The sequence below is a fragment of the Zootoca vivipara genome, chromosome 1 (genome assembly GCF_965207765.1).
Source record: "Zootoca vivipara chromosome 1, rZooViv2.hap1.1, whole genome shotgun sequence".
NCBI classification, from domain to species: domain Eukaryota; kingdom Metazoa; phylum Chordata; class Lepidosauria; order Squamata; family Lacertidae; genus Zootoca; species Zootoca vivipara.
In genome coordinates, this window is record NC_142582.1 from 48,093,285 (window position 1) to 48,116,757 (window position 23,473).

A 23,473-nucleotide genomic window follows, 5' to 3' on the forward strand; every position below is an offset into this window, starting at 1 on the left:
GGGGTTTCCCGGGGAATACGGGAGACTTGGCAGCTATGTGTAGTGCAGGTGTGCCCCTCTGGATGATGATAATAATGCAACAACACTGGGGAAGCATCACAGAGCAAAATGGAATGATGCGTGGACTGTCAAGTAGAAATCCACTACTAATGCGCTATTATTGCATCACTGGCAGGCTGCAAAATACACCCACAGAAAACCACCAGTCTGAAGGAGCCCTAATTTTCTTTTTTTGATACGTTTTGGGAGGGGTGGGGTGGGGTGGAGAACAGCGAATGGGGTCCCCCTCCAAGAATGGCTCTTCCAGATGGTGGGCGTCATGTGCCCACATGGAAGTAGGAGAAACTTCTCGTTTCCTCCTCAATTTTCTTTTTACTGTTTCCTGGTTTTGTTTAGCATAAGAGGGGGAAATTCATTATCCTTTTTTTCAAGCACAAGGAAAACCATCATCACCCCCACTCCCCTAAATCCCTCGCCACCAGTAAAAGGGCACCACTTTGCCAGACAAAAGATTCTGAGCAGGAAAGCAACACACACAAGACTGTAAACAAGCTCAACACAAAAGGCTGGAGTCTTATCTGGCAAGGGCAGGTGCTACTTTGCACTGACGTTTAAGCCAAGTGAACCAGAGAAGTTCTAACAAACAAGGAAATAGAATTTGCACCAGTTTAGAACCATTTCAATATCTTCCCACCAAGGAGTTCAGGGTCCTATACAAGGGTTCACCCCCTTCCTCTTTTATCTTTGCAACAACTTTTGTGGGAGCTAGGCTAGGCACATGCTTCATGTGCGATCAGGTATTTAAACCCATATCAGCCCAGTTCAATGCTCTATTCCATGGGTAGGCAAACTAAGGCCCGGGGCCCAGATCCAACCCAATTGCCTTCTAAATCCGACCCGCGGACGGTCTGGGAATCAGCGCGTTTTTACATGAGTAGAATGTGTGCTTTTATTTCAAATGCATCTCTGGGTTATTTGTGGGGCATAGGAATTTGTTCATTTCCCCCCAAAAAATATAGTCCGGCCTCCCACAAGGTCTGAGGGACAGTGGACCGGCCCCCTGCTGAAAAAGTTTGCTGACCCCTGCTCTACTACTCTACGCAAGTTCCCCAAAGTTAAGAATCTTTGAGATATAAAAACCAAACATGTCCTACATAATACAGGAAAGTGACCAGAGCAAAATGGCTCAGGGTCTCCCTTGCCCGCTTATTCTATGGTCTGGTTTGCATGACACAAAGTATGCCTTAGCACAGATGTGTGGCCTCCTGGAGAAGAGCTCACTGCCATTTTGCTCCTCCCTGGTGCTTTTTACTGCTGCACTGCACTGCATTAATTCAAGATTTGGCTTGGTGTGTCATCCGATCTGGAACTTGTGTTTAAAATCTCTCCGCACTAACCATGAGTTGCATCTAAAGCTAGTGAAGAGGGAGCTTAACCACAAGCCACAGACAGGAACAAACCTTGGCTGCATCTTGTGGTTATGGTGAGGAGAGAGTCGAATCACAAGTCCTGGTTCAGACAACATACCAAGCGAAATCTTGCCTTAGCTCAGCATGACACAGGAGCCCAATAGACTGGGGAGAAGCAAAGCAGCTGCAACTTCCTTTCTGAGAATCCACACATTCATGCAGACCTTATAAGCCATAGTTTGATTAATTTTGTTGTGAAAACATGGAATGGGTTTGTGTTATTCTGCATACAGTATTTGCACCTTTAAGGACTCTTAGCAGATTAAGATCATACATAAGAAAGGAATCATACATGTAGAGTTGCTTTCAAACTTTCTACCCATATTCAAATGACTGTGGAATATACTTGCTATCAAGACTGAACTAACACAAACAAAAGGAGCCTAGTGTTCCAATCAGATTTTCTTGGAACTCCACCACCATATTGAGCTCGTTGAAATTAAAAATAAGACTTTCTCCCTTAAGGGCATATACGTACATACACTAACTTGACTTTCTGGATGTGAAAAGATGTCCATCAGTGCTGCCAGCTCAGACTTACATCATGCTACAAAACAAGCAGGTACTGTATGTTGCTTATACACATAGCATACCCAGTAGGGTTCTGCAAATAAAAGTACACAGCGTGCTTTTACAATGATTGTACAAACCAAAAGAGAATGGAGGACAATCACAAGCTAGCTCTTTAATGCCAGTACATATCAGCGCATGTAGTTAAAAGAAGGAACAAGCTTGCTTTATGCACACTGCAAGGTACAACACCAATGTATCCACTGATTTTGAGGTGGTGAAGCGGCCCTAAGTGGCTCTATAGAATATATTTTCCAAGGAAGCATGTGATCACCACACTTGTTTTTCACCAAGCCCATTTATGGAAACTCACTTAAGGGAAGACATCTGTTTCAAACACATAAGTAAAACCCTTTCTGAACACCACCCCTGTTAGAACACTTTGAGAATGGGCACAACAATTTATCTGCAGTATAAGAAAATGGAAGCATATGTATTTTAAACACTCAAGTAATAAGACAGGATAAAACAACAATGCTACTGTATACCTAGGCTTATACTGGCTCAAGAAATTCATGGCACATGACCTTCCAAAAAACTGAAGTTTGGATACAATGGTTTCTATAGAGGTTGGAAACAGATGGTAGTTTTAAAGCCAAAAGTGTTATTTCCCATGCTGTGCTTGTATGTGTCACACTTCTTTTGACCTGTGATCAATCAATTTTGAACCAGTGGAGAAAATACCTAGAGGTAGGACAGGTGTGCATACAATGGCCCTTCTTTCCAGCTGCCTTCAGCATTCTGGGGGTACAAGATGTTTCCAGCCCAAAAGGTGGGCTGCATATAATATGTCTGGCATAAGAGCCAAGATGTAGAGACAAAGGTGTTTAAACTAATATTACATATGAATAGTGAGTACAAGCCAGTTCACTTGTAATGCCAACCATGGATGGGTAACACATAAGTGATTGGGTATTGCATCCTCTCCCATCCTGCGCTCCAATCTTCATGCTTAGTACAAACCAAAATTTGCTCTTACATAAGAAACTGACAACCCCTTCATGGATCACTGCCTTGTCGTGGCGAAGGGGTTTGAATAACTCCAAGAAGCTATGAGCTAGGCCGTGCAGGGCCACCCAAGACGGACAGGCAATAGCCGAGAGTTTAGACTAAATGTGATCCACCTGGAGAAGGAACTGGCAATCCACTGCCAAGAAAACTCCATGGACAAAAAAAGGAGAAGCTTTGAGAAGAAAGTGAGAGTTTCCAAGGCATGCTCTCGTTCATGGGGTCACTGAGAGTCGAACACGACTAAGACGACTAAACAACAACAACAAAGAAAATGACAAACAATGGTTTGTACTTTCCTCCAAACCAGAAAGAGAAACATGTTCTAGACTGGAGTGCAAGGTTGAATCACAGCTTGCTGGTTCAGATAGTGTTCATGGAATCTTACTCGACTACGAGTGATTGCCAAAGAAGAAGACTATAGTTTGCACTAATCAGGAAGCTAACTGGAGCACAGAAGAGGAAGGGAGGAGTGCAAACCAACCTTAGGTACATGACTCCCTTACACCTTCTCCACCATGCAACCACCTTTTGACATTCCAAATACAGTCGTACCTTGGTTCTCGAATGCCTTGGTACTTGTACATTTTGGCTCCCGAGTGGCGAAAACTCCCGGAAGTAAGTGTTCCAGTTTTCAAATGTTTTCTGGAAGCTGAACATCCAACACAACTTCCACTTGAGTGCAGGAAGCTGCTGCAGCCAATCAGAAGCCACGCCTTGGTTTTCGAACATTTCAGAAGTCAAGCGGACTTCCAGAACGGATTATGTTCGGGAACCAAGGTATGACTATATGCACTTTATGCTTTAGCCAAGGAGCACATTTAACCAATGAGTATAGACATGTCCAGTTCAGGTGATGTTCTACCAATTAGAATTGGTTGTACACTTGCAGCCTACTCCACAACCCAGAACAACTCACAATTGAAAGTGCTGTTTATGCTGAGAGCCCCCGCCAGACGTTGATGCTTAAAAATGCAGGAAGATTTCAGATTTTTGTGCATTTATTATTTTAGTGAGCCCATAGGTCAGATTCTAGAGAAAACGGTGAGTACTGTAATGGGAAACATGACAGAGGTTTATAAAGCGATGCATGAGGGGAAAGCAGATAGAGATAAGCCCCCCTTTCCGAATTCTAGAATGCAGGGCTATCCAATAAACATCCATAGTGGCAGATTCAGGACAGATGAAAGGAAGGATTTCTTCACACAGTGCATAGTTAAAGCTATGGAATTTGCCGCCACAGAACAGGGAATTAGATAAACTCATGAAGGATAACGCTATCAGCAGCTACTGGTTATGACAGCTAGATGCTACCTCCAGAATCAGAGACATTGTGTCTCTGAACGCCAGTTGCTGCAAAACAGCAACAGGTGAGGCAATTGCCCTCCTCACGTCCTGCTTGTGGGCTTTCCATAGGCATCTGGCTGGCCACTGTGGGTCATAGGAGTCTGAGATAGATAAGCCTTTGATTTGTTCTAGTACAGGTCTACTCACAGAGTTAAAAACTGGCAGTGATCTACCCCCTTTTGGGGGGTTTGGGTCAAAGTTGTTGAGTTTTTTCAGGGAGGAGGTAAAATGTTGAGCTTTTTTTTAGGGGAGCCACAGTTGTTCAGCTTCTTTGGGGGGAGCCAATGATCTACCAGTGATCTACCGCAGACGTGCAGTGATCTACCGGTACATCACGATCTACCTGTTGGACATGCCTGTAATCTAGTAGGACTCTTACTTGTGCTCTTTTCATATACTTTATGTTGTCGGCATATTTGGAAACGGGATGCTTAAACTTGGCCTCTTCGTTTGAGGAAAAAGCAGCTGCAGAGCTCTGATCTGGAACATGTTCTGGATCTGGATCAGGGCCCCAAGGGCCGTTTCCTGCTGAAATATCGCCTTTTCCCTGGTATCTATATGCCCCTGAAGATGCTGTTTGGAGCAAATTGTACTTTTACAGAGTTTCTCTCCCCCTGTTTTTAGTAGAAAAGTGTCAGGGTCCCCAATACAGATCACATCCTAGACTGGGATCCAGTGGCAGCTTCGCAAGCACTTCGTCCACAAGCTTGAGCACACTGCAGAAACATGAAGGGAAGTTGGGGCAATCCTTGAAATTTCCTCAATCCTACTCAGAGTAGACCTGCTGAAATTAGTGGGTGGAACTTCGTCGTGTCTATTAACTCCACTGGCATTGGTGCCATCCAGTGTTTTCATAGCCATTGCAGGGTGGCTGATACTGAGTGAAAACACAAGAAGGCTCTTTTAGCATGTAATAATTACAGCCAACATATATGAAAGCCTTCTTCCTTAGGCATAGATGAAGGCCATTTACCTTTGCAATAAGCCCACTTGATGGTATTTTGTGGAGGATGTCTGCATCAGAAGCTTATGTTTCTCAAGAGCCTTGCCGCTTTTCCATAGGGAAAAGCAGTTCATTATAGGAGAGAAGGGCTGTAGTTTAAGTTAACATCCTACCCTGTTTTGTTATTGAAAAAAGTTAAACATTTACCCTCTTTCTCTCTCTTTACCTCTGCACTGTTTTCGAAGTCAGCTGGAACATTTTTGCTGCTCAAAGACAAGCTGTTACTCTGGAGGGGGGGGGGAGAAATCTCCCAGTTTAAAAACACACACACACGTTGGAGCCGGTAATTCAAAAGTTTCAACAACTGAAACAATTTGGAAACCCATAAAGGGCCATAAAATTATGAAAGTTAGATCAGATAAGCCACTTAATGTGGTTCCTGGCAGCAGGGGCAGAACCATGAGGAAGGGCACAATTTATTGTGTCCCCCCTCACTTTGAGTAGGTACCCATATAAATATAGGTATTATTATTATTAGTCCCCTCGGCTCAATGCCCCGTGCAGGGAAATTGCCCAAGCTGTCAGGAAATGTTCAAAGAACACAGAATTCCATCTTATACAGAGGCAGACCATTAGCCAATCAAATGCAGTATTGTCTACACAGACTGACAGCAGATCTCCAGCATTTCAGGCCTGGGACCGTCCAAGACCTACCTGGACTGAACCTGGCATAATTCCCTCCTAGGTGCAGAAGTAATCCACAGTAACATATAGACGCTATTACCCATGGGCTGTTTTTCACCCCCATCAGCCTCTAAAGTAATTGCACCTCCAAGATAAAACAAAACAAAACAGCCCTCTCTTTTATTAGAGACATAACTTTACACTGAATCATGGCTCTAAGCTGCAGAGTCACAAGGAAGACACTCAGCTTGCTCTTCTACATCAAGGCAAGATGTTGCCCGAAGGGTAGGTGAAGCCGCTCTCACCTTTGCTATAAATTAAGCACATATAAGCTAAGAGCTTCACCGATTGTATCTTCCCGCAGGATGGGCAGTCATGCAGTACTGACTAAACTCTTTCAAAGTCTTGTTCCAACATGTGTTGGGAGAATAAAAGGATCAATTAAAGGTTTATGGGAGGGCAGCGTCTTTTCTTTTTTTAGCATGCCTGCAACCGCGGTCAGGAACATCTGGAGAGAGATCCCCCAGGATGCAACAGGAGTGGTAAATTGTAAAGGGCTTGTAATTTTATGTTGTCTGGAAAGGGAGGGCTGAGGGAAAGCAAGTGAGAAAAGACTTATTTTGCTTTTTAATTAAAGAAACAGCCAAACAAAGATTACAGTGGTTAAAATGAGTTCTGTGGTCTGAGGCAAAGACAATTTCCCGATAAATTTAATGGGTTGCGCATCACTTGGTTGTTGTTATCCTCATCCTCATCATTATAATTAACTGATTGATTGGTTGGTTGATTAAATTTGTATCCTATCTTTCATCTGAAGATCACAGGGCTATTCACAATATAAAAATACAAAATGAGAATGCAAAATACCTAATAGAAACAAGCACAAGTCAGGGAAATCCAGGCAAATCAGGGAAATCTTCAGTACTTCTCTCTGTTCCCTAAACCCAGCAGAATTTAGTTTAAAATATTGCTGTTCTGTTAAAAGAAATTATTTTCACTGGACCTGTAATCCTAAACACTGTTTCTTAGGCGCAAGTCCCACTGGCTTACTAGCAAGTAAGCACACAAGTGGGATTGGGTTGCCTCTCTTATGATACACACACACCAACAAACAAATACCACACTGTGTATTTGCCAAAGGCAGAATCGCCATACTCTTTGGATAGCAGAGTTTGACTGGGAATCCAGACATGCCATGTATCACCCATTGAGGGAATTAACTGGCCCACTGGTACTTCACTCTCTTTCGTAGGGGGCGAAAAAGAAATAAGTCCACAAGTCTGTAGTTCTACAGACAGTAGAGAAAATGTGTGGTGCTTCATTCCATTGTTCTGTAAGTAGTAAAGCTGCTTCTGCCTCCCTCTGTGCTAGTGGATGAGTGAGAGCCACACTACATGAAGTTGACCAATGAAGAATGAACAACTACTAGCTCCTCAGGTTGGCCAAAATCTGCTGGGTGGAAATTGGATCCTGTTATATGGAGTGGGATAACATTCCAGATGATGTCTTGCCATAATCTGTGATAATTCTACCCGCTGTCCCAAATTATGATCACTAGAAATACTTTTCTCTAAGAGACCCTTGCCATTTACTATCTCTATATGATGACACACTGCGGTCTCCGGACTGTGCAGCTTTGGTCTGATTCAGATGCAATTGCTAAATTGTGGCTTGGCCTCTGTGAATAGGCATCGTGCTTCGATTCTCTCCCCTCCTCCTCCTCCTCCTCCTCCTCCTCCTCCTCCTCCTCCTCCTCCTCCTCCTCCTCCTCCTTCAGCCACCCTCAGTAGAAAGCAGCTCCATAGTTATAAAGGAGTTCTTATAGTAGTGGGTGTGTCTTTTCAACACAGGCATGCCTACTACATGGAGAATTCAGCCACAAATTCACCTTCATGTGATTTGTTAAGTACAGAGACATGCACAAGGTCAGCTCATGTACGTGACTAACAACAAGAACGGCTAGAGAAATTAAGCTGGATTTCTGTTGATCTTGACACCAAGATCTAGTCTCAACAAGGTCAGGCAAGTCTAAAAAGGTCCACCCAAAGTGTTCTATAGTTGACACCACTCTTTAATATCAGAATTAAAGTCGAAGGCATTTCCTTTCTTTATGCCAGTCCTTCACTACGTGCTAAAGGATAAGAAAATCCTATTGCGGGTATAGACCCATGAGTATAAGGCAGTATACAAAATAAATAAATAATATTGGGCCGGCTCACACTCTGGTATTGCATGGGGTCCCAACCAAATCACACTCTTGTCATGTTGCATCAAGATTCCTACCAGGAAAAAGTGTTGACATTACAGTGGTACCTTGGTTGTCGAATTTAATCCGTTCTGGGAGTTTCTTTGACTCCCGGAACTGTTCAAAAACAAAGGTGTGGCTTCCGATAGGCTGCAAGAGCTTCCTGCACTCAATTGGAAGCTGTCGTTTAGTCTTCGTGACCCCCATGGACCAGAGCACACCAGGCACTCCTGTCTTCCACTGCCTCCTGCAGTTTGGTCAGACTCATGTTGGTAGCTTCGAGAACACTGTCCAACCATATTGTCCTCTGTTGTCCCCTTCTCCTAGTGCCCTCCATCTTTCCCAACATCAGGGTCTTTTCCAGGGAGTCTTCTCTTCTCATGAGGTGGCCAAAGTATTGGAGCCTCAGCTTCACGATCTGTCCTTCCAGTGAGCACTCAGGGCTGATTTCCTTCAAAATGGATAGGTTTGGTCTTCTTGCAGTCCATGGGACTCTCAAGAGTCTCCTCCAGCACCATAATTCAAAAGCATCAATTCTTCGGCGATCAGCCTTCTTTATGGTCCAGCTCTCACTTCCATACAGCACTACTGGGAAAACCATAGCGGATGCAGGGTTACATGTGCCTTTGGCGTGACCCAGTAGGACTCTGCTTGCAATCTCAATGGTCTGACATTATTCTGAAACCACTTTGATGAGGCATGTGCTAGAGGGATCTGCCATTTCCTGTGGCATGTGGGAACATGCCTTAAAGGAAACCAAAGGTGGGAAGAGGTTGCAGTAGTCTAGATTGCCTGATTTTACAAGAACAATTTGGGGGTGTTGTTAAAGCAGTCTTTTTATACATTCCTTTTCTGTTGCTATGGGTTGCCTTTTTTGTTTTTCAGTGGCCCTGTGCCAGACTCTGAATAGAAAAGCACCAGATGGAGGGGAACTGCGGAAAGCCAGCTATACGGAGTAAGGTGTGAGCACATCCTTTGAGGAGGAGGGGGCATGTGGGAGGCTTGCCACGTGTTCCATAAATGCAAAGTCACTTTCCTTCTTCACTTGCTTGAGCTCTGAGTTAGATTGCACCAAGATAGATCAGAGGCGGGGAAACAGGATCTGGCTAGCAGGCAGGATCCTGAGCTCTTTTGGCCGGGGTGGCGAGTGACATAACTTCAGAAGAGAAATCAGGAGTGCACTTTCTTCCTTTGCAGCTTGAATCAAGCAGCACATGCAAAGGAAGATTCCTACGGAAAGTGGGGGTGGCATTTGGCACTGATTATATTCCCTAACAACCACAACATTATTTATTCTGCATCAGTCAACAGGTGCAAGGCAGGTGGATGTGGCTGGGATAAAAATGGTCATGCTGCCCCCCCCCCATGTGGGCTTCCTGTGCCAGAAATGAAGCACAACTATCTGCTTGTCTGTCTGTCTGTCTGTCTGTCGATCCATCGATCCGTTGATCTATCTAAGCTCTACAAGCTCACATTGCTTGGGAATCAGTATATTTTGAGTTGCACATAGAGTAAATTCAAATCTTGCTCTGTGGTGTTGGTAGAACCAGTAATTTATCTCAAGCAGCAACAGTGTAAGATGGAAAACAGTCTTAATGCCATAATTTGTGAGCCATAAGGCAAAAGGTGTGTGCAGAGCTATTGTCACAAGTTATATATGCAGGTAAAACGGTACCTCGGTTTACAAACTTAACCCGTTCTGGAAGTCCATTCTTAAACCAAAACCGTTCTTAAACTGAGGCGCGCTTTCCCTAATGAGGCCTCCCACCTCCTGTGCCCTTCCACAGTTCGGATTCAAGTTCTCAAACCAAGACACTATTTCTGGTTTTGCGGAGTTTGTAAACCAAATTGTTCTTAAACTGGACTGTTCTTAAACTGAGGTATCACTGCATATTGTCTGAATTCTCAAAAAGGACCACCAAGATTCAGTCACAAATGCCAGAGCTCAGTTCAGTGTAAGAGTTGGTTTTTTTGGTGTGTTTTTTGAAAGAGAGAGAGAGAGAGAAATTTGCCTCAACTTTCCCAATATTAAAATGTTTCTGCTTATAGGAACAATTCTATAAAGGAAGCTTAACTGAACTGCCAATGAGTTTAGAAATGCATCAGCATAGGAACAAACTTGTATGCAATTGTGAGAGACTGCTGCAGACTCAAGGATATAATTAAAACTGGGTGAGTATGTCATGTCATTGGGTAAATACTGGAGGAATCGCTCTTTTATCTGAAGTATCAATGGATGGCACTTTTAGTGATCAGGACTATGATCTGGCTCCCGCAAAGTTGATGGAAATTCAGGACGGCATACCCGGGAGGACATTAGTGCTACCCTACAGAAAGGGGCCTTTGTAACACCTTTACATATGTGCAAGAATATATAATTGTTGTTCAATAGCCAACTGAATGAGTCATTCATATAAAGGCAAAGTCATTAACAATGAAAACCTGTCTCTAGCTAGGATGGGTGGTTTAGACATATTGTTAGATTCTAAGAAATGTTTATTTAAAAAATCACAAGATTTCTGCAATGTAGAGATTTTGTATGAACGGAAACTTCCAAAACCAAGCAAGCACACACATCAGCATTGATCTGGTTCAAGCGAGAGCTTCTGGAAACAAAGAATCCTGTTTCTTGTGGATTATAAAACTGCACTAGATGGGGAAACCAAAGATGCATAACTCTGTATTCCTATGAATGAGAATAGAAAGGTAAATAAGTATTTTCAAGAAAGGATGCAGAATCCCACAACAGGCACAAAACATCTCTCTCTGTTTAGGTCCAACAAAAACATACATACCTTTTGCAACTGTACTGCTAGGTATCAAAGTACAGTACTGGTCTCTGTGAAGTGCCACCACATGACATAGCTGCCAAGCCTTCCGTTTTTCGCAGGAAACCCCCAGATTTTAATCCGTTTCCCGCTGTTATCCCAAATAGAAAAAAATCCCAGAAATCCCCCAGATTTCCTACCTGCCAGGGAGGCTCCATTTCGGGTGCCGCTCTGCCCATGCCTGGGCACCGGAAATCGGGCAGAGCGGCACCGGAAGTTGCTTCTACGCATGTCCAGACATGCGTAGAAGAGACTTCCGGTGCCGCGCCGCTGCTGATCCTGCATTTTTCAGTGGGAGACTTGGCAGCTATGCCATGTGAGCAGGGTATTAGAAAATGAAGCAACATCTATTCTATCTATGTTTTTCTAGTATCACATTTCGGCATCAATTTCAAATTCTATTTTTTAAAAAGGAACTTTGCTTTTCAGATTTTCTCTCATGCTGGAAAAGTCATTCTCGTTTTAAAGAGAAGGATGATCCTGTTCCTCATCCTAGCCCAAACATGCTCGTGTAACATGAACCCCATGGATCAGGGCACTGCAATTACTGAAGTCTCCATTAGCAGAACTTGTAAAACCGTCTGTACTGAACTAATGTTGCATCGGGCCAAAGGCTAAATTCCATGCAAGGTCACAAGTCTTCTTAACTCCTCTTCATACCAAGGGAGAGCTAAACTCCACACATACACTAGGTAAAAGAATATACCGGTAAGTTTTACCATCCCACCCCCCTCTCTCCTTCCCCAACCTTATACTGTGTACAACACTAATGTCTCAACAGAAATATAACTGATCTGTAGAAAATACAACCTGAAAAAAGAGAAAATGCATGTATTTTTGTAAACCAAGAAAATCTTTAATAATTTTTAAGGTCTCAAATTGCTCAAATCAGATCATTTCAAAAGTGCAGAGCCCTTATTGCTTAGGACAGCAATAACTAATCAATAAGATGCCACAGATCCTAAGCATCTTGTGCTATAATATTGCTTGGGATTAGACAAACTCATGGAAGGATGAGATAGGTGCAGTATCCATGACAGATAAATGCAACATCCATAATCAGATGTATCTCTAGTGACCAGATGCTGGGGACAAACTATCAGGAAGTGGCTGTTTTTTATTGCCCTGTACTTGTATCCCCCCCCCAAATAATATTTATTAGTTTTCCATTTCAATACAAAGATCATCAACATTTCTTATCCTCACATATATTCTGACTCTCTTGAGTCCACTCCTTCCTCCCTTTCCCCTAGATAGCTTTCTAATTACATTTCCTATCTTCTTTGCATTTCTATTTCCTCTTATTTACTTTATCTTACTTAAATCCACATACAATGCAATATTGCCCTGTACTTGTAAGCTTCCCAAGCTCAGCAACTGCTGGAGATAAGAGTACTGGACTAAATGGATTTATGGTGCTAACACACGTGGATACGAATTCTAGCATAGTCATGGAAACACTGGGTAACTTTGGACCATCACTTACAGCAGGGGTGGCTAACCTGTGGTCCTCACAATATTGCTGGCCTTCAGACTACAGTACTATCAACCCCAACATGAATGGTCTATGAGCAGGAATTATAGGAGTCCAACGACAGATTCCCCATCCCTGTCTTAAGTCATGTTATAGGTCTGGCAAGCAAAACTGATATAGCTGTTCCAGACTCTGTGCTAGCACAGATTGGCAGGTTTTATTATTGCAGAATTTTATTTTAATTTTAAATGCATTCTGTATCTCACACTCCTCACAAACACACCCCAAATTGTTAGTCCTTACTCAAGCCCCATCAAACTGCTTTCCACAGTCCAGAAGCTCCAACAGCCCCCTTTAGCAATACCAGGTTCAGTTAACACCCACCTCCAATCTAGAAGAAGAGGAAGCAAGGCATGTTTGAAACAAGGAGAGAGCAGAACATCTGCTAAAAGGCAAGAGAAAAGTTTAAAGCCTTGCAAAATATTTTCCTGAAGTCCACAGTTATATAGCACCCACACAGAAAGACAGCCACATGAGTCAAAAGCCTATATTTATTCAGTTAGTTGCTTGCTTGATATTTATTAGCTGTGCTAGTAGTTTTAAATAACCAGCATTGTAATTCTTCCTGCCTTTGCAAAATCAAGGAGCATCTGAATTGTCTTTCTAAGGATAGTCTCTGTGGAATGATCAGAAATGGTTCGAGGTCTTCCCACCGTTCCAAAATTCTGTTACACCGGTGCTACTCCTGGAAAAGTGCAAAAGAGGCTGTGATAGTGACAATTTCAGTGACAGCTCCAATAGCAATAAAATACTGTACTGCCAGGATCTTGACCGGTTAGCAGTGCTCCATAACTTGGGAAACATTTAAAGCAGGGGCAGAATGGCAACCTAAAAACACCCTACAAACAAAAAGCTGCAACACCCAATCCACTCCACAGAAATACTGTGCATTAGGAGGTGATGGTCCTATGATCTCTTGGGGACAAGCTGATTTATTGCCTCTGGAACATCTGCAGCAAGTTTATTACATCTGATGTGTAAAAGCACACTAAGAAGGTGCTTGAGGGAGGAACAGAGGATGATCAATCAAGTTAACAAGGTGAGAGAACAGGAAAGGGGGGAAACCTAACAAGAATACTTCCGCAACAAATGGAAGGAAGTGTGGGGTTGGGGATTGGGGGGGAGGGGTTTACAACAAAATTGCCACATACAATCCTTTTATTCAAACCTTGAGAAATTATGTTAAATAGGTTTATGGATCCCAGTTCTGTAGCATCCAATATCAATGGCTAATAACTGAAGAGTTCAGGATTCCTTAAGTGCTCCCCTGCTGATGTGCAAATTCCTCATTTTCAATGTTATGTTCGCTGATGATCTTTTGTGGGAACTGGCTTGTGTAAACTGCATTAACTTTAGTTCTCACCCAGTTGCCATGCAGAGCAATCCTAAGTGAGATGGAGATTTAAGCTGCAAAACATAAATCACTTCCCAAGCTCTGCCGGCCAAGGAAGAAGTGGGGGGCACTTTTTATTCCCTCCCCCTTGCAGGCAGTTTAAAACAAAAAAAAATTGTCCACTGAGAGGAAAATTAACTACACCAGCTTCAGGCTGTTCTAGTTAAGAGTCCTGAGCCAGGGCACTGACACGGAAACAAGGCAGCTTTTGATCAAGGGGTTTCGAACCCACCCAAAAGGCACCCCAGATTAGACCATGACACTTCCCAGGGACAGACTAGGGAGTAGGGACCTCTAGGATGGACAGACTGACCACCTGGCTGGGTTTCTCCCCACCCACAGAGCTGAACTTCTTTTCTCATCCTATCCCTACTCATTCTTCCTTTGGCAAGGGTTTAGACACTGCCCATTGACTATCTGCTGTTCCTCAGTTCTATGTCTACCGTATGTTCCATTTCTGTATGTCATGGCTTTAACTTTTGTGAATCACCCAGAGAACACTCATTATTGGGTGGTACAGAAACATTGTGAATACATAAATAAGCAACATATTCATTTTTCACAAGTCTGTTGAAAGTATGAGCGGAGTTGGCTGTGGATTTCAAAGTTAGTCCCTACCACAGCCACAAAGGTGACCTGGGGTTTTTCAAGTTCACTGGGGCTAACTCCCAGGTAGCATTCACCTTTGCTATTGCTATAGAGACTATTGTAGCCAAACTTAGCATTATTGGTTGACGATACCAAAAATAGTCATTGCATAAAGGTAATGAAAATGATCTAAGCCCCCACTGCACACATGAATCTTCAAGGCTAACTGACGATAATCACATGCTTATCCAAGATATGAGTGACAATATGTAGCCCCCCTCTGCCCTATTGCCTCCCCAGTAAAGACCCTTGCAGCTCTTCCCAGGCTACACAGCCTCCTCAGTTCCTGGTTCCTCTTTCCAGGAACCAGGTGCATGTATCCTGGTTTTCACAACATATTTTAGTCTATTTTCAGAAATGAGTATTCTCCCATGTTGATGAGTTAACATAATAAGCAGTCAGCAACCTTTAGCCTCTGAAACTTCAAATAAAAGATTGCCGGGTCCTCATTCAGCAAGTTGTGTTTATGTCAGTAAGTTACAGACAGTCCTTTGAGGTCTAGGGTCAATTGCCAAATGGATATTTATCATTCAGGAGCTTAGAATGAAACCTATGGACTCTTTGCACATAGAATTTGGAAGGCTATACTGAAAACAGTTGGCAGCGACTCTTGGTTACATCTACCCATGCCTGCAATGGATGGAATGCGGTTGCTTGTGAGCAGAAGTGAGGAAGGAAATCCACTCAAAATAGCATCGAGACACTACCTCAGTCAATCTAATTGGCACTGAGTAACTTCATGGGGAGAAGTGAAGGTTTAAGACTTTATAAAACTGGACCCCAAAAGGGTACAGCTCTATTTGGCCCGTCAGTTTGATTTGCACAGACTTGATATTTTCATTCCAACATTCCCCAGAATACCCACAGCCTTTTTTGCAATCAGCAACAGCATCCGTTTCTTGCTGTGGATTATTTGTATTTCTTTCTGCCTACAGCCTTTTCTGGATTGGCAGCCCAGACCTCAGTGGAAGATTAAACAATACCAAAGCCCACAGCAGGAGAATTCTCAGTCTTATTCCTTGTTTCACTTGGGCAACCTTCCTGACTCTCATCAGGGACAAAATAAAAGTTGCCAACCCCTTAATTTAGGAATTGCATACAAGTTTTGCATGCCAATCCCCAGTCAAGAGAAGGATTTTTCTACCCCAACCTGCCCTGTGCAAATAAGTGCAGTCCATGAGATTTGCATGTAAAACAGAAATAAAAATTTTAAAATCAGCTTTTGACAGATGAGAACATGCCAAAGTATGTTTCAGAATAATTTCACATGCGCTCCTGAGAATGATCTTAAGCTACCCCCCTCCACACTTGAATTCAGCAAATACCAATTGCCCCAGTTAGCCATCTCTGTTTATCAAGGAAAACCTCCCATCACACACTCATTTTTTATTGTATTGGAATGCAATACTGAACAAACAACATTATGTGAAGTTTTTTCCGGTTGAAAAGTTAACTTAATTAAATGAAGAGTAAACCCATTTCCAAAAACTCACTACAACTTAGCCTATATCTGATGGGAGTCCTGCTTTCTGTGGTTCAATGGTTTGAGCTTGTTTTGCTGCTTTCCTAGACCTCTCTGGTTTTAAATATCAGAGTTCCTCACTTTTATCATTACACTATTATGGTTATGTTCTGCAGTTCCATTTGCCATCTCTTGGGACAATACTGAGGTGCATGGAGAAAGCTGTCAGTGTGCTTTTTTGAAAGTGTTATCAGGGAAACTGCTACAAAAGGATTTATGAAGTTAATTTGAGCAACACCAATGAAACGAAGTGTTAAGGTGAATCATTTATTATAGCTGAAAAGTAGTTCAATCCAAAATCCACATTCATCCAATCCCCCGCTTTTCTGACTCCACATTCCTTTTATTCTGTAAGGCTCGTGGTTTTCTGAACACTATGCAGCGCAGGGCTCAGGTAGAAAAGTTTCATTTTGTTTCATGCTGCAATCCTAAATACATAGCATAAGGGAGTTTCCTGTGTTCCCGAGTAAGACCATTGGTTCATCCATCTAGTTCAGGGGTCAGCAAACTTTTTCAGCAGGGGCCGGTCCACTGTCCCGCAGACCTTGTAGGGGACCGGACTATATTTTGAAAAAAAATATGAACGAATTCCTATGCCCCACAAATAACCCCGAGATGCATTTTAAATAAAAGGGCACATTCTACTCATGTAAAAACATGCTGATTCCCGGACCGTTCGCGGACCAGATTTAGAAGGCGATTGGGCCGCATCCGGCCCCTGGGCCTTAGTTTGGGGACCCCTGATCTAGTTCAATATGGTCTACTCTGGCTTGCAGAGGCTCTCCTGGGTTTCAGGAAGCTCTTCTTTGAGACACCAGGGATTCAACCTGAGAACTTCTAAACACAAGTCAGATCCCCTAGAACTCAGCTATGATAATTTGCCCTCAGTGAGTCCTGCTGAATTTAAAGTTTACTTTTCCAACAGACAGGCTTGTGAGTGTGCTGTGTGTGTGTGAAAAGTTAAGTGAGTCCAAATACATATATTCAGAAATGTCTGAGATAATTATACAGTCAACAACTCATAATGGGAAAAAATTACAACAAAGTACGGTACTTATTGTAGGTAAAGATGGCATGTGTCCGCCAGAAGCTGTGTGTTTATACCTATATTTTACACACTGGTTTTTAAGACAGTTTCTTCCCACATCAAACCATAATATGAGAGATACAGACCCACACATGCAACCCTTCATTCTCTACCTTGGTCAGCATGAGTTAAAATGTCATTGCAACTAACTGCAATCAATTGATAACCGGACACAATGGGTGATATCCAACTCAGTCATACTCAAAAGTAGACCCATTGAAACCCGTGGACTTGAGTTATTCCACTGATTTCAGTGGGTCTACTCTGAGTGTGGCTAACATTGGATTTCATTCTATAGCAGAATTGGGGAGCCTTTGTCCCTCCAGTTGAGGAAGGATTGCAACTCCCATCATCCCTAACCATTGGTCATGCTGGCTGTAGTTGGTGGAATGGTTTCCCATTCCTGCCCTATAGCTTTAGCTGCTTAGACAAGGGAAGTTAAGAGCAGATGACCAAAGAAAGTTAAACTCACCCAGTGTTGCCTCCGGCTGCTTCATACGGCAGCCCTGTCTGCGACAGGTACACCACAAACATCTAAATGGCAAATCATGTTCTTAAACATTCCCAAGGACATGAGTCAGGGTGCCACAGGTGGACAGCTCTTAAACACAGGTCCACTGCATGGTAAAAGATATATAATTTTCATTCACACTTCACATATTACTCCGCAAGACACAGCAGAGTAATATCTGTGCAATCACAGCAGCCAGAGCTGCGATGTAAGACTGTAAAGTAGCTCGTGAGAATCTTTGTGCCACAGAGCCAACAGGCAGAATTGTGATGGACCATATTTTTGAATGTTGCTGCTGCTGCTCTCTCCCCGCTATCCTGCCTTTAAAAAGCCAGCGTGCTATGTTGGGAAGTTTGACGAAGCCTTTTGTGAGCACACTTGCTTATTGCACGCAACTTTTCACACAGGAAAGTAGTTAAACAGAAGGCATCTCATTTACAGTCTTGATAGGGTAGAGTGGATTATTTAGTGTCTATGTGTTTAAAATGTTTCTAAGTGGTGTAGGAAACACCTAAGCAACAATGTACACCTTAAACAGATACAAAAACACAGAGTTATGAAGTTACTAATAGTTCAGAACTCTATTGCCATATCTTCATTTTTGCATAATACATTGGTCTTTTAATTTTGCATACAATAGGAAGTCTATTCCTCAGATCCAACCCCACACCTGTCAAATTTACCCAAACTACCTGTGTCCCGACTCCCACCTCAAGATCCTTATGCATAAGACCTTCCCCTCCCACTCACCCCACATCAAATTCCCCAATGTTTGTGTTCACCCATTGCTACCCATGCCTCCCTCCCTCCCCATCCTTGCACAATAATGCATCTGCTCACTAGTTCAACTCTTGACTCCTGATATCCTTTCACACCAGATTCTTCTGCTGCTTGCTGCCCCAACAGCTACCGGGTAGTTTACCCTCGCCAGCCAATTTCCCACACGGGATCCTCAGAGATGACTAAAGCAACTCACTTAAATACATTGTTATTAGGTCGATTCATAAGAATACCTGGGACACCTCTCCTTCGAAGTAAGCCCAGCGTCTTTTCAAGCCTAGTGGTTAGAGCCAGGGTAGTGTAGTGGTTAGAGTGTCAGGCTAGGAACATGGCTTGACTCCCCACTCAGCTCAAATGAAGAGTGATCTGGGGCCAGTCCTCGCCCTTCTGCCTAACCTACCTCACAGGGTTGTTGGGGGGACTAAATGGGGAGGGGGAGAGCCGCGCGCGCCGCCCTGAGCTCTTGGGAGGAAAAGGTGGGACATAGCAGCAATAAAATAGATACATATATACATATAATTGGAGAGGGGGGAGCACACTGCACATGCTCAGAGGGCGGGGGTTCATTTGACGCCCTAGTTCCCCCCAAAGCCTCCCGCGCGGAACCGGCGCCCCGTCCACTCACCGGCCGCTCGGTGCTCGGCGCTGGCGGCGCCGTACTCGGCGGCGTCGCTCCGTCGGGCGCAGGTGCCCTGGCCCTGCACTAGCGCCTGCAGGGGCAGCTCGGCGCCGGGACGCGGGTAGCAGCGGAGCCCCGAGGCGCAGCGCGGCGTGTAGACCCCGCACGGCTCCCCCTCGAGGCGGGCGCACACCCGGCAGCAGCCGCAGCCGGGCTCCCGCACCAGCTCCGGGCACGCGTCCCCCTCGGATCCGGACGAGACGGGCGGCGACGACGGCGCGCAAGCGGCCAGGCGCTCGGCTGTGCACGGCGAGCACATGAACAGCACCTCGGGCAGCGCCACGCGAGCCGCCGGCAGAGACGCCCACAGCGCCAGCCCCAAGCCCAGCCACAAGGAGCAGCGCCCGGCGCGCGGCTGCAACAGCAACTGCACCATCGTGGAGGCAGCGCTTCGCGGAGTGAGCGAGCCAGCCAGCCTGCCAGAGAGCGCCCGCCGGCCGGGCAGGTGCTGCGAGGCGAGAGAGGGGCGGGCGCGCCGCCGCCGCTGGGTCCTAAAGGCAGGATCGCTCGGGGAGGGAGCTGGGCTCCGCTCTGCTCCACCCCTCTCTCGCGCTGTCTGTCTGTCTGTCTGTCTGTCTGTCTGTCTGTCTGTCTGTCTGTCTGTCTGTCTGTCTGTCTGTCTCTTTCACACATTCTCATTCTCTCTCTCCCCCCCCCCCCCACACAGAGAGAGAGACAGAGAGAGAGAGAGAGAAGGTGACGCGTTCTGCCCTGCCTGCCTCGACGGAGACCACACAGTCTTCCTTCGGAGTAAAAAAATCATATAAGCACGCCCAACTCCCAGGGGATGAGATCCCTTTGCTCGCCCCTAAAATATTTGAGGTGTATGGCAGGGCTTCCTTTGCGGTTAACGGTTGCATGACAGGCAGCAATTCAACAGGTGCAGCTTTCTTCCGGCAGCAATTTGTATCTTGGCTTTCCTCTCCAAAGAGCTCGGGAAGAGAGGGCCGCTTTGAGTTTGGGTGTGATGGCCTTGACAACGAGGGACAGGCTCTCAGGGCCGACCTCACAGGGTTGCTGTGCTATAATAAAGAGATAACCCTGTAAATCCCTGAAAAGCAAATTCACATTAGGTACTCAATGAAAATCATGGGGAGGGGGAGCCAACCAAGAGGGCAGGTGAGAATGAAGCTCATGCAACAACCTTGACTAGAAGCTGAATCAGGAGGCTGGCAGTATTCACCCCTCTGCTATTACCGGTATAGATGTGATTACCAATGTTTCTCCATTTCCTGTTATTTTAAAGAAGCATTAAAATTATTGATTGATTTCTTCTTAAATTTATATCCTGCTTGTTCTCCCAAAGGAGCATGGTGCAGAGTTCTGGTTTGATCAACTGCATTTTGTTTTATTTTCTGTGGGTTTCTTTTTTATTATTGTACACCTGCTTTGGACTAAAATGGTACAAAAATAAACATACCATATATTAAGGGATATATCAACACAGTAATAATTGCTTGTAAAAGGACAACCTAATTTCACAGATGATTTCTTGGGGAAATTTCCTATTTTTTAAAAAGTTGATTCTAAAAAAGTGGGTGTTTAAAAAGCCTGCTAAACTCAACTTTTCTTCCTTTTAGAAATCAAGTTTTGAAGGCATTAACAAAGACAATACCAATTTGTGAAATACTGATTGTGTTTGATCTTTGATAACCCAAAGTGAAAATTGGTGGTTGGATTTAAAATGTGAGTGTGTGAGGTGCTTGTAAATGCACTTATTGCACTCTTGTAATTGAAAAAAAAGCTTTAAATAAATTTATAGTTTATTTAAGGCTGAAATCCTACTTGAGAGTAATTTACAATAAATTAAAACCAGTGGGAATTGTTTCTGCTTAGACATGGGTGAGATTGGGTTGAACTTGTTGCCTCAAATGCAGGGAGAGAATTACGAGTAAATGTATCCATCCTAAATATCATGATGCTGTATTTGTCTGTGATGACATCATAACACAACACTAGCATAATAGCTGTCTTAACGTTCTTTCCGTTGTGCTTCAGCAGATGGGCTTCTAAAGCCTTGATATGGTAATGAAGCGAGGTTTACCTTCCATCATGGAACCTAAGTTGGTGATACATGGAGTTTCTAGGAAGTCACCAGTTCAGGCACTGACCAGACCAGACCCAAACTTGCTTAGTTTCAGCAAGAGAGTGGACTTTATGTGCCTTCAGACCATAACCCCTAGGTCTTGTCCGAGATCTCAGATGACACCACTCACTCTATATACCTCAACAATCTTCCACTCACTTGAAATATTCCAAGTCTGTCCCTACATGACTCAGAAGTTCAGAATGTGCTGCACACAGATGACCTAATCATGCTATCAGCAACATGAAGGATTAGAAATAAAATTTTAGCTTCTGAAAGATCTTTGCAATATCTGGGCACTGAAAGAAAACTTGGCAGATACTATGGTCATGATTTTTCAAAAAGAATCTGAAAATCCAACACAATAATATTCTATGACCAACCTCCCCCCCCCACACACACACAAAAAAAAGAAACTGGGGGAAATCATCTGAAAAGGAATATATCTGAGCCTTATAATTAATATATCAGACACCTGCAGTTTATCTATTAAAGCCCTATGAGAGAACTAAGAAAATCCCCACAACTTACTAGCAAGGCTACTGCTATATTTATATATAGATATATAATCAAATTCTACAAATTCCACCTTACTGGTGTGAATGATGGCTCGGAAGCAACCTTAAAATTAATAGTACACTTCTTAGAACACACACAGAGCAAACAGAAGGCTTGCAATTCTCACACACTAGTTCTCCAGGACTTTCCCCCAGAATGTAAACACACATAGCAAATGGTAGAGGATTCTTTCTATTATTAGGTGTACAGAAACCAATTTGAGCTCCTGGTACCGCTGGAAGCAGCCCATGTTCCCTCAGTTATAGACCAAAGGGTTAATTCAAATGCCGGGGAAAGAGGGAGAGAAAAAGCCCTGCCTATATATTATCATTAACTGAGTTCAATGACCTTTGGACAAGTGAAGCAAAAAGAAAAGAAAAAGGGGGTGGGAGAAACCTTAACAAAATGGTACTGAAGCAGCTGGGTCAAGTGCTAAGACAACAATGCACACAGTTTGGTGGAATGAAGAGGACTACATTAGTATTAGATCTGCCTGCTGCAGATTCTGGGGTGGGGGTGAGGAGTAGTGCTTTATGAGTGGATGCAGATAGCCATTAGCCCTGTGATTTGTGGTCCCATGTAAACTCATTGTGGGATGACTGAAATGTTGAAGAATCATTGTTTCGACACTAGTGATCTTTGCTTCTTCCAGTACACAGGCATTAGTTCGCCTGACTGTCTTCTGTCCAAGGTACTGTTATAAGAATTTTAAGGTCAAAGTGGGAAACCTCCCCATTCTCTCTTTCCTCCCAAATCAATATGTCCATAAATAAAAAAGTATAATAGTTTTATGAATCAAGTGAACAACAGACAGAAAGACACAATTATCTCTGTGCCACTATCTTGTTTGATATAAAGTCCTACCTGCTTCCTTGGTAGTAATAAATCAAGTTTGCCTTCACTATTGGTGTTCTGCTTTAAAAACCCCACCCAAACTCACACTTTGACTGCAATCCTGTGCACACTTATAGCACAAGCCTAACCATCTCTACTGTACTCAGAAGTAAGTCCATCAACTCTTTGCTTTTGTAATTGGTTAATTCAGTGCTCTAATCAAACTCTGCAGCCCTGGTCCCTTGAGACAGAAGCTGACTCTCATTCCCTGGCTTTTCCTTGCACCAGGAAGCTGACCAAGTTGAACAAGAAAGAACAGAAGCAAGAGGTGTCTGTGTTCTATGGAAGAATTATAGGCAGACATCAGGGCATACATATACCGGTATATATTGAAAGGCTGCAAATAATTCAGATGGGTGAGCTTTGAATGGCTCATTGCTTTGACCTCACATTCTGCAGGAGGCAAGAACAGGCTTGTAGGGGAAAGAAGACTTCAAGAGATGGCGTGATTATGAGCAATTCTAGTGTTCTTTTTCACCATAATTTTTTTTAAAAAACCCACAGTGGTATTTTCCTCCACCCCTGCAACCTTTTTTGGCCTGTTATTTTCTCAGCTCACAGAGGGCAAGGGTTGTTAGACAGTGAATGACTTTAATGAGTGGGGTGTGGCATCTCTTCAGCTGCCATTCACTTTGCAGCCTTGATGTCACCAGAACACCCTGGGGAGTATTTGGCTAGGTGTCTGAA

General features: G+C 43.7%; 1 protein-coding gene across 2 annotated transcripts in view; it reads right to left on the bottom strand.

The window, feature by feature from the left end:
* The window catches only part of IGFBP2 (insulin like growth factor binding protein 2), a 59,113-nt gene extending 37,391 nt beyond the window's left edge, over positions 1-21,722 (bottom strand). For both annotated transcript variants that reach the window (XM_060278475.2, XM_035128175.3), the window contains exon 1: positions 19,195-21,722. In XM_060278475.2, coding sequence (XP_060134458.1) covers positions 19,195-19,624 — 430 coding nt within the window. In that variant the 5' untranslated portion in view covers positions 19,625-21,722. The remainder of the gene's footprint in view (positions 1-19,194) is intronic.
* Positions 21,723-23,473: the final 1,751 nt, after the last annotated feature.